The sequence below is a fragment of the Cyprinodon tularosa genome, unplaced genomic scaffold, assembly GCF_016077235.1.
Source record: "Cyprinodon tularosa strain WSP-4 unplaced genomic scaffold, ASM1607723v1 ctg215, whole genome shotgun sequence".
NCBI lineage: Eukaryota > Metazoa > Chordata > Actinopteri > Cyprinodontiformes > Cyprinodontidae > Cyprinodon > Cyprinodon tularosa.
In genome coordinates, this window is record NW_024038800.1 from 411,264 (window position 1) to 423,687 (window position 12,424).

Below are 12,424 nucleotides of genomic sequence, written 5' to 3' on the forward strand. Positions count from 1 at the left end.
GTTGGTTTATCACATAAATTCCCCATAAGATACATTGTTTGTTTCTTAAAGTCATCATAATGACAGAAAATCTGCCCAGGGGTGTGTGAATGCTTTGGTGGCATTGTAAGCCATTTTTGTCCAGGAGTGTTTTTACTGCAATATCTCCCCGTTTTCTGTTTTATTTGTTTTTTATTCCCTGTGTGTACATTCTTCCTCTTTCTCCCAGCATGAAAGGCAGCACATCATGAGAGTAAGCATGACTTGTATTCTTGTGCAACCCAGATATCTTTCTCGCTCTCTAGTTTTTTCTGCAGAGGGAAACTTTAATATCCCCCTTCCTGTTTCTCATTCCACTAACTTTGCTCAGTGTCATTATCGCCAACTGCAAACCCCAGTTTGGAGGAAGTTATTTGGATATGTTAGAAATTACAAAATGTTCTCCAATTATGTCTACATGAATCAAACTTCTTCTTTTCTAATGGTTATATATACCAAATGGATTTGTTTTTAAAAAGTTACTTGGACTTATTTGTAGGTCTGTCCCAAAATAAACATCTATTAGTGGTGTGCAACAGGTGGCGAGAAACACACTAAGCTCCACGTTGTACTAAACAATTTGGTAAATTGCTGGAAGGGTTTCTAGGCGTGCCATCTGAATGGTGCATGGTGGTTTGAACTGAGGCATGTTTCTTTTCTGACTGCCTTCATTCAGCAATGTTGTGCTAAGCATTTGAATTTTGAGTCTTAATGTTTGAAGAGATGAAAACTGAAAAATGTTCACCATCAATTAGAGAGAAAGAAGGGGAAAAGATAAAAAAAAAACTGTCAAAACAACCCAAAGAAAGTAAAGAATTTAAATAAAAAATACATTTTTCACTGTTGAATCTTAAGAAGGCTCTAAGTCAAGCTTCCACATGCAAAAAGAAGAAATAGGAGTAAAACAAAAAGAAAAAAATGGAAGTAAGCATTTTATTACAAGCAATTATTAAACTGAAAAAGGCTTTTCATCAGCTGATGCAAAGTTCAAGACCACAACTTTTTAAAACCCAAATCTTCACAAAATGTGGATTTAATGTAATTTTCTGTCAGATATATCAACACTGTTATGACCTCCTGATGGCAAACAAAGTTTACTCTTTATAACGCAGTCAGATTATTCAGCCATATAAGCAAGGCCTCTCCTAGCGCTCCTTTGCTCCTGAGGGTGGCTAATCATTTTTAACTTCTTATAACATCCTTTGGGTTATGACACAAAAAAACTCAATTGGTAGACCCACAAAAAAGTCTCTGGCTCTGAGCCGGATGATCCAGTTGGCTGCTTGTCAAGATACCAGACCACCCTCGGTCCAAATTAGGGTCTTCACTGGTTCCAACTGCAGTCCCACAAACATTGGATGACATCTAGGATAAAGAGGTTTTAAAAATTATAATCATCTTCAAAGGCCTTGTCTTCTTCAAGGGCCTTTATTTTGTGGAGAGGTATCAAACAGCAGCTGCTACATGAAGATGATACAGGAGGCATCCCTTATGACTGAAAACCATCGTCTGTGCTGTAACGACTGGGTTTTTAAATAAGACAACAATAGAGTTCACAAAGCTCTCCAAACAAACTACTTGTTCCAGAGAAATAGAATCACTCTGTTGGAGCATCCAGCCTTTTTCACTGATTTTAATTCCATTAAGAACATTGCAGTGGAAGCCCTTCATGATACCCTGCTCAGCACTTATAGCAACATTCCCTCCAGCCTTCTGGAAAACCCAAAAGCAAGCATAATAAAAAACTGTTCAGGTGTTTATCAAGAAAGGAGCAGCCACTTATTAGGGAGTCCTTTCTGAATATATCCTTATCTTTTATGGGATGTGATCTTAAAATTTTGATCAGCTGATGAACAGTCTATTTTAGTTCAAATCGATGTTTGGAAGCAGTAATAAACTGATAACACATCTCTCATATCTTTTTTACTCACTCTTGACAATAGAGCATAACAACTCACAATTTAGAGTAAATGCAGCTGTGATGACAAACTGCTTGCCATCGTCTAAGCTGCACATCTTCTAACACTGCTAATAGTCCTAACTCAGTTTTTTTACATCATAAACTGCTCTTCTATGCTGTACTCATATGGCAGATAGCACTAATTATATGCTGCCACCGACATGATAATCAAGTGTTTCAAGCCTCAGAAATCTAAATTGTTTTTTTTTTTCCAGTTGTCTCTTATTCTAGCCAAAAAAAAAAAAGAGAGACAGAGAAAGAGATTTTTTCCTGAAACAAGGTACAGGGTTTAACACATTGAGCTCATAGACACCATTCAAAGTGCAAGAATAATATTTGATTGTTTCAAAGGGAATGGTGTTTGTGGTCAAATTTCCGTTTCATTAATGGGTGTCATTTGTTTCTCTATTCTACTGCCACATAATAAGTGGACTTATTCATCTTCAGCATCAGCTGTTAACTGAAGTTAAACATGAAACAGACCGGCTCTTATTACACACTGCACTGATTTGTAATATACTGTCCCAAAAACATTTTTCCTTAAATATCATTATATTCAGCTGTTTTACATTAATAGCTAATTGAGCCATTAGTATTACTCTGAACAGCATGGGTGTTTTGTGGGTGACACCCTCAGACTGACACCCAACTGTGTCAGGCTGTCTTCTCTCTCAACCCAGTGGGGTTTGATGAATGAAAATATCTTAGTTATATTAAGGTTATTTTTATTGGAAAACATTGTAATAGCCGGAGTCTTATTCTATAAAAAGCCAAAGATAGGATTTTTCATATGGTCTTGAGTGAAAATGAGCCTCTTGTTAATTAAGAATAATATATATATATATATATATCTACATGTGTATATATACATATATATGTATATATATATATATATATATATATATATATATATATATATATATATATATATATATATATATATATATATATATATATATATATATACATGTGTATATATACATATATATGTGTATATATATGTATATATATACACATATATATACATATATATATATATATATATATATATATATATATATATATATATATATATATATATTCAAATATATACATATACGTGTGTGTATTTTTTTTCAACAACTTTTCTACTTAAAACAGTAGATGTGGCTGCAGATAAAAACTGTCTGTATTTAACAGAAGAATGTATAGTTTAAAGGCATATGAAATAGATTACCCTAACAGAAAGGTTCAACCTTTAAATTAAGTTTTTAGACATTATCTATGCATATACTGTATATGTATACATTTGCAATATGGTATTTGTCTGCTGAGATTCTACCATGTGTATGGCTCTAGCATATTATTTTGACCCTAACTATTTGAGTTTTAGGTGTGAGGGCCAAGTGGGCTCCACATAGAGCGTTACAAAACTTGGGATGCGTGCCACTGTCCACAATGATGCAGTTTTCCTTCTTTGTTTTTTTGTCAGTCCAATAAAAAAATCTGAAGTTTAGCAAGTGTCCATGAGCCTTTCAATTGGCTTAGATTTCAGCTGACTGTTGTTAGAATGTTGTGGAAAGACACTCAGATAATTTAAGATAGGTCTTACAGTATAATGGCAATCTAAAAAATACAGAGGAAATGCATATGAACATCTGAATTTCAAGGAAGTAAGAAATAATTATTGTATTCTTAATAGGAAAAGGTAAAAGTGTGGTGTAATATATGTATTTACCTCCTTATACTACAGTCATACTTTTTTTTTGGCCTCTATATCTATAACTATTAGACCTTACCTGCATGTCAGCCTGTGTGTGCATGCATGCAAGTGCACCACCTTTAAGCATTAATGGCCTCCATTATCTAGTATACCCTTAGAATTAAATAACCAGATGTTCTAAAATAGACCATCATTCCATTTTCGTCTTCTAAAAATGCCTGTTTGTTTGCTTTGCATCTACATGTTTGTCGCAGTGCATCTTTGGTTACCAGGAAGTTAGCATCCAGAGGGCAAACACCAACAAGCAGTAAAAAAAAGTGAGAACTGAACCTAAAGTTAATTAAGGTGGTTTCTATTTGAGTTAATAAAATTAACAGGCCTTTTTCACTTTTACATTAACTTTCCTACATATTAATCAGATGAGCAGACGATCCTCCAGCACACGCCCTGGATTTCTGTACCAGTCTCCTGTATCCCCTACTGTTTGTTCAGCAGGTTAATAATAAACCGGATCAATACACACTATGTATCCGCAGCCGTACGTCATCCCTCGGCTGATACTGTCACCTAAATTGTGGGCGCTGCATTAGTCATAATGGCTCCTTTCTTTGTTGTGTTTATTGAAGAAAAGGCAAAGAAAAAAGAACAGATGTAACATTGCGGTTAATTTTAACATGAAAATCCTCACTTCCAATTCAGTTAAAGCAAAGACGTTCTAGCAGCATTGCAACTTTAACTGTAGTTTTATCTCTCATAATGTCAGCTTGAACGGGGGTGCTAAAAAGAAAAGTGTGCAGATCTGGATTATACATTTAGTTTGTCCAGCAGGAGGCCCAGGAATTCAAACCGTTTGCTTTTTGTTCTTTTTCCAATCCCCTCTGAGACCTGCACAACTATTCCATACCTTCCTGTTTCGAGTTCAACGAAGTTGGGTAACGTGCTCCTGGAATGTTTTGAAGGGCTGCAAAAATAGAAAGCACTGAGCTCCCTAGATCTTCTCAGAGGGGGTATCAAGTATCAAGAGAATGGGGAATGGTCTCAGTTCCAAGGAAGGAAGAAGCACTTTTAGACTTCCCGCTGGACTTGGTTTTTGGTTTTAGCTTTTCTGTTTTGCATCTATACAGTGCATAGAAAAAAAGTCGCCTTCACTGTAGGTCAAGACTCCCTGTCCAGACTCTGTTAAGATTGATAGTGTTGTTTTGCACGTGGAGGTAACTGTAGGTTATGCTTACATCTATTCTCAGTAACTCAGCCACTCTATGCAGAAACATACCGAAACAGCCAGAAAACATCATTCTCTTTTCTGAATCAGTCTCCCTGCTCTCAGCTGCTATATGTCCAGCTGAGTCTTTTCCTGGATGAGACCTCACCACAAAGTAAACTTTCATCATTATTTGCTGCTTGTAAACAGAGTGATTACAACAGAGCAATCCAACCTGGTCAGCACCACACACACCCAAAAACACACACACACACACATGCTCTAATCACACACTTACTTGGGAGAGTAGGCAGGAAAAAAAAAGAAAACGCTTGCGGCATGATAATAAAGGACTTGTTGGCTGGGGTAACTAGAGGGCAACGGCCGTAACTCCTCTCCCTGTGTGTGTGAAAGGAAGCGGGAGAGCTCTGCAGAACCACAAGGCAATACAGGGATCATGTGGCTGGAGCTGTGAGCGTCCACTGCTCAGTGCTGAAGGTATTCGGTACCCGAAAAAATAGCAGGGGGGTTATTGAGGGTGTGGACACCCTGGCCTCTACAGCCGTGACTAAGGAAAGCCCCAACTTTGGAACATTCAGACACCTCTAACTGAGCTGTCGGTGAACATGGAACTGGATGAGGATGGTACGATGTCGGAGTGGGAGGCCGTGCTGGAGCTGGATGAGGCGCTGGCAGGTTGGCTGCTGCAGGGTCCGGCTAGAGGGGAGTGGGGCTGGGAGTGGGGATGGGCTGCGTCGAGCCTCCAGGACCCAGAGTGGGACGATGAGGATATCCCAGCTGTAAGTTGACAACTACTTGTAAACAAGCAGAAATGTAGCTTTGTCTTTCAGCTTTGTTACTGAAGCTCCAAGCGGATGGAGCCAAAGAGATAAAGTGAGCAAACAGGCTTTGTCTTTATCGCCATGAGCGCAGCTCTGTGTACTAATTTCCAGGCACTAAATAAAACCACTGGTTTGGTTATGAGTCATATCTGCTGGAATCCTGTTTGAGCTCAGAGGTCTGTTGTTAATAGACATCGTCAGGTTGCTGTGTGGCCGACCTAATATCCCAACTGTGTTACGAGTATCTGGTTGTTTTTAGAGGCTGCAGAAAAGGTGGTGTACGCAGTTCGTTAGACAGACATCACTCACACTCTCAGAACACTGTTTTTTATTACCTCCTTCTTCTTAAACCTGAAGCAGCTGAGGATTTAACCAAACAGTTCTTTATTGTTGCACTAAAATGCATATGAAACCTTTAAGCCTGAAATGTATTTTTCTTTTGAGTAAACCTTTCCCCACTCTATTGTCAGCAACGGTTTCCTGAACATTTCCTGCTCCAGGGAAGCTTCTGGCATACATTCCAGGAACCCTCTCTATGGAGCAAATTTGGAAATTTCACACAGGCTTGTATTGGAGGATAGTTTTCCTAGAAGGGGGGATAACCTTCTGGGCATTTTAAGCCACAATGTTTGACTTGATGTTTCAACTGAGACTATCAGAAATCTGATAATTTAACTAGAAAACTGTAAACTTTAGTCACTTGTAAAACGCTCCTCGCCTTGCGTTGTATCGCTTTGTTCCTCAGCATCAAGGATCATGCAGCCTTGCAGGTAGATCGGGCTACATTCCTCCATTGTCATTCACTGTCCTTCCATTTCTGCCACCTGTCAAAAATCCCCCACAGACAGAAAGTCAATGTGTGGCTAAATAAAAGCAGACATCCTCATAGAGGCTGTGGGTGGTTTTAACCAGGTTTTCTCACGCGCTTGTTTCGCTGAAGCAAACAGCCACTTGTGACTGAGCATGAGGAAGAGAGTGGGAGAGATTGGGATGCATTTTGATGTTTTTCTCTGTGGTTTTTCTGTTGCTGCTGCAGGTGCTGAGCCCAACATACAAGCAGCGCAATGAGGACTTCAGGAAACTCTTCAAGCAGCTCCCTGACACAGAGAGGCTCATTGTGGGTGAGTGGACGCCCCACACACTGAGGCAATCTGAGGACTGCCAGGGTGCCCCCAGCCTGTTAGTAATTAAAACACGATTAATCAATGCATAGACACACATTGCATGTTCTAAAGCTTTCATTTGGCATGAATATACAGTGTCTTGCAAAGTATTCACACCTCTGAAACCTTTTCCACATCTTAAGTTATAACCATAAACTTGATACACTAATAGAAAATGATGCATTATTTAATTATGTAAGTTGTGCAGATGTTCAATGTTTTTATATTAAAAGAGTGATAATTTGGTCTGCATTTTACTCTTATTTTAGTACAAATATAGCTCTTCAGAGGTTAGTTGGAAAATACTGATGAAGAAATAACATCACAAAGAGCAAGAAACACTGCAGACAGGTCCGAGATAAAATTGTGGAGGTTTTAAATGAAAAGTTGAAAGCCGAAAAAGACATGAGCCTGAGGGGGAAGGTTCAACTTTCTGCAGAACAGTCCTCAAAGAACTGCAACAATGGGATGGTTGTTTGAAATGCCCCGTTGAACTTCACGCCTAAATCCAATTTAAAATCTGTGACATAACTAGAAAAAATAATTTTTAACAGAAGCCTTTCACCCATGCTGACGGATTTGGATATACGTGTTCAAAAAATAAGAATGGGCAAAAATATTCTGAGCGTGTCTTCAAAGTTTTACCTTATTAAACAAGGTGCAAACTGGTTAGCAAAGTGCAAAGCTGACTTATAAATAAGGTGCTAATTAAATTCTAATGATGAAATGGCCAAAACTTTATGGGTGGAGGATTTGCAAATGTCAGTGTGTGCACCCACAAAGCGGGCAAACCTGAAACTGGTTGCAGGCTCAGTTTTCACATCTTTATTTAGCACAGGGGGTCAAACTCTTGTAATTTTGGGCAGCATCAAGATCATGTATGTTCTCAAAAGGCCAGCTGTGCTATAATAGGTTGACAAAACTCATCAACAAACTGTTTAAAAATTTGCTAAACATCTGTCTCTGCATTCAACAAGAACTTCTTAAAATAGAATACAGATAAAAACAGTTTTGATTTGATTTATACATTTATATATGAGCACACAACTGTTGGCCCCTCAGAATCTAGGCCGGATTTGGCTCCCAGGTTTTTGAGGTTTATGGTAGCACATTTGAAAGCACATTTGAAAATCAGGACAATATTTTGGGTTAAACAGATGTTGATTGAGGAGATACATTTTTTTTCACTTTTATTATTATTTTTAAAGTAATCATTACCATTATTACCTCCAGCTGCATGTCTTAGGTCTTCATTTTTCTTTTATGGCAACAAACTGCCAGTAGAATACACAACGGGCTCATTTAAACAAGCGAAAAAAATGAAAAAAAAGTTTGAATGTCTGATCCTTTGCATACAAAATCTTTGTAGATCATCAGAAGACACCCACTTATTCCATTTTTTTCCTGCCCAAGCCACTTATTATTATTTTGTTTCTCTTTAGAACAGAGTCTCAGTCTCTAGATATGCAAAGGTGGTTGCTGACATACCCAAAAACCATGCATCTTTTCCATCGATTTTGTATTGTGTATTCTTTTGTTTCAGTTTATTACATCAAATCGATTTTTTTTTATGTCAAATCGAAATAAAACATTAAAGTTTGATATGACGTGAAAAAATATGAAAAGGCTTAAAGTGTATACCTAGATTTGCAAGCCACTGTTTATGCCTCTTAATGAACTTCAGTTGAGGCATTCCTTGCAGCACATAATGTTGCAAGAGTGCCTATTTTTCTGTTTAAAATAACATTTTAATCTGAGTTATGTTGAAGAGGAGATTACATTTAGCATAATGTCCTTCAAAAACCACAGCAGAAATACTGTAACAAGTCCAGTAGATGCAGTTCAGAACTATTACAACATGCTGTACTTTCATGAAATGTATCTTTAGGCCTTGGTCAGCCAGAAATGACTGTCTTTGTGTTTCCAACATGCAACATTGTGGTGAATGAATCATCATAGTCTTATTCTTCTCCTTTAAACTCTGATTAATGCAATTCATTCAAGTCTGAGTCTGTGCTAAGGGTCTTTGTTTTGTCTTCTGTTAGAGTTGTAATTTTATTCATGAGTTCCTGAAAGGAGACCACCAAGCTTCAACAATAAGTGATATAAAAATGAATAATAAAAATAAAATCAATAAAAACAACACCCATCAATTTTCATTAATGTGAACCCAAGTCTTAAAATCTTTAAGACTAAAAAGGCTTGTGTGATTTTCAAGGATTGAATTGATTTGGAAAAAAAGAGGAAAAGCTTGTATAGCTTTATTTATATTCATATTCCTAAAAAGTTTGCATTATTCTTTTGGGTTCATTAAATCTAAATTTGTCCAGAGTCTGAAACAAGCTGCAAAAGTTCATGAATAACTTACTTACTGAAAACTGTATTATTAACAAAATAGGAGCCAAGCTCAGTTCTGTTTTGTTCCATTATTGTTTAAACATTGTAGTCTGGAAAATATATAAAAAGGAAAATAAATATTAAAGGTAAACAGGCAAGTTTAAACCATTTAAATTAAAGTTATTGTTAATATTAATCTGATATAAGGCTATTGGGTCCCTGAGCTTAACCCCACACTGCTCCGCATATGGCAGCCCACTGCTCCCTGAGGGGGATGGGTTAAATGCAGAGAGTGAATTCTGTTGCGCTGTATTTATGAAAGTGTAATGACAATAAAACACTGAAAATCTAGACTCTTTTAATCAGCTTTAAGCCAGCGAAGATTCTCTGCAGCCCTTTTTATTTCTCTTTCTTCCTCATTTAGAGTTTTGAGAGTCAGTGTTATTCTGGGAACTTTGAAGGTGTTTCCATTTTAGAAAACTACCATGTTATCAAGCTGCAAAACGTTAGTAAATGAAAGAACTATCATCTGCAGGTTAAGAAGCCTTTTTGCTAAGTTTCCAGTCATAAAGTGATCGTCCCGTTTCTCTTTACGGTTTTCTTATAAGCGCCCTTTGATTTTCTTCAAAAATGAAAATACAAAATAAATTTTTGCACAATTTGACTCTATTTGGTTTCTAAATTAAACTGCCAAATCTGTACATAAAAGATCCCAATTTTTAGGATTAATAACAGCCAATATTAAAAATTTTGAAACAAGACAAGTCAAGGAGAAACAAATATTTTTTACATTCAAGCATAATGTTTTTAAACACTCATTTTCCTTCACTGTGGGACCTTTGCCTTGCAGACTACTCCTGTGCTCTTCAGCGGGACATCCTCCTCCAGGGACGGCTCTACCTCTCCGAGAACTGGATCTGTTTCTATAGCAACATCTTCCGCTGGGAAACTCTCGTATGGCCAATATCTGTTTATATGTCTTTATTGTTTATTCGCAGCATTATAACAGGAGGTGATGCGTGCAGATGTAAAATTTTTGCTTATGTGTTTAGCTGACAGTGCGGCTAAAGGACATCTCCTCGATGACGAAAGAGAAGACGGCTCGTCTGATTCCCAATGCAATCCAGGTCTGCACAGACAATGAGAAGGTGAGGATTGTTAGTTGTATCTGTAGAAACATTAGAGAGACACCAAACAGGCATTGGTAAATAAAGTCTATAATGATGGCATGCTCTTAACACTAATAGATAATAATTCCAGAGTAAATTAGCATAAATGATGATTAATAGATAGATTTTCTTCCTCACAGCACTTCTTTACCTCATTTGGAGCCAGAGACAGGACGTACATGATGATGTTCAGACTCTGGCAGAATGCCCTGCTTGAAAAGGTAAATGACTAAGATCAAAATCCTTTGATGCCCTTCATACAAAACCCGGTAAAGGAAAAAAACCTTTAAGGATCTTCAGCCATTTGCTTTGTTTTGTTTGTGCTTTTTGTTCTATTTGAAAATCACAAACATCAGCTTAAAAACACTACAGAAAACTAAAGACAGAGGGGGACTAGATTTACCTAACTTCCAATACTACTATTTAGCAAATAGATTACAATACATCTCTAAATGGATAAAACATAATCCCTTAGATGAGCCCTGGATAGACACAGAACAGGATATATGCAGTAATATAATAATCTCAGATTTGCCGTTTATTAGCTCTAAGATCAAACGGCACCCATGTTTCAAAAATATTAACATCAGCTCTTCCCTGACAGCATGGTGGGAATTTCTAAAAATAACGAACTCATCACTTATCCCGTGCAGTCGTACACCCATCTGGAATAACCCTGACATTCTACAAAACAATAATGTGATAAACTTTCCGTACTGGAAGAATAAAGGTATTACATATCTGGATCATTTGTTTGAAGGTACGGAGTTTATCACATTCGCTAGATTAAATTTGCAATATGGCATTAACAAAAATAAATTCTTAGAATATGAGCAAATCAAAGCTATAATTAGAAATAAATTTAAGCATATTGATGGAGGTTTAATAATTCCAACTAAAATATCAGAGTTTCTAGAGTTAACCCCCCCCAAACTACTGTCTAAGTTATACAGGACACTGACTAAACTGGATGATACAATATCTCTTCCTATTACTAAATGGGAGGAGGATTTATCAGTCAGCTTTGAACAAAACATCTGGGCTCAGATATGTCTAAGAACTTTTAACATGACCAGAAACCCCAATTTACAATTAATACAATACAAAATCCTCCACAGAGTGCACTATACAGGTCAAAGATTATTCAAGATGGGTTTTGCGCAATCTAACATCTGTCCACAGTGCACAGGCAATCGACTTGATAATTATTTTCACGCGCTATGGTTATGCACGCCGGTTCAGAGATTCTGGGTACAGGTATGTAAGGATCTATCACTGTGCCTGGGTTGTAAAATCCTAATTTCCCCTTCAGTTTGCTTGCTGGGTGACTTTGAGGGAAGCTCTATGGGAAAAAAATCGGTTTGCTTGGCATTCACTGCATTATGTATCGCAAAGAAAACTATCCTCATGAATTGGAAGAGTAAGGATAAACTCAACATCAATCAGTACAGAGATCTGTTGTTGGATCATATTAATCTTGAGACAGCATCTGCATCCCCATCAGACCGATCTCTCTGGGCTCCCTTGATCGGCTCCATCACTTAGTGTAGTGGGGGGCTATGGGGTGCGTCTTGTGGGGCGCGGGGGCTAGTTCGGGGGTCCTTGGGTCCTGGGGGCTCGGGGGGGTGCTCGGAGCGGGGTGCCTGGCGGGTCTGGCCCGGGGGACTGTTGCCCCCGTCGGGGCGGGGTCTGGGGCGCCGCGGGGGGGTCCTGCGGCGGCCGCGTGCGGTGCTCTTGGGGGGTTCCGTGGTGGCGGACGTGGGCTACTGGCCTGGTGGCTGTGCTGCTGCTGGGTGGGGCTGGGCGCCGGGCATCGGTTCTTTTGTGGTGCTGGCCGGGGTGCTTCTGCTCTGCGGGGCGTCGGGGCGTGCCTCGTCTTCCGGTGCCGGGTTTCGGTGGTTGGCCGTGGTGCTTGCCGTGGTTGCGTCGTCCGGGGGGGGCGTGGGTGGTCGCGCCTGTGGCCGGGGTTCGTGTGTGTCTGTTGTGGGCGGGTTGCGGGCGTCGGGGGTCCCTTTGGAGTGCCCCCGGGTCG

At 38.7% G+C, this 12,424-nt stretch overlaps 1 protein-coding gene across 14 annotated transcripts in view; it reads left to right on the top strand.

Annotated features, from left to right (window-relative positions):
• The window catches only part of gramd1bb (GRAM domain containing 1Bb), a 198,231-nt gene that overhangs the window by 163,132 nt on the left and 22,675 nt on the right, over nucleotides 1–12,424 (top strand). For 10 of the 14 annotated variants that reach the window (XM_038285818.1, XM_038285821.1, XM_038285819.1 and 7 more), the window contains 5 exons: nucleotides 209–232; nucleotides 6,760–6,844; nucleotides 10,074–10,177; nucleotides 10,276–10,371; nucleotides 10,533–10,613. In XM_038285818.1, coding sequence (XP_038141746.1) covers nucleotides 209–232; nucleotides 6,760–6,844; nucleotides 10,074–10,177; nucleotides 10,276–10,371; nucleotides 10,533–10,613 — 390 coding nt within the window. The remainder of the gene's footprint in view (nucleotides 1–208; nucleotides 233–6,759; nucleotides 6,845–10,073; nucleotides 10,178–10,275; nucleotides 10,372–10,532; nucleotides 10,614–12,424) is intronic. The other 4 variants (XM_038285820.1, XM_038285823.1, XM_038285824.1 and 1 more) reach the window with 1 other exon arrangement.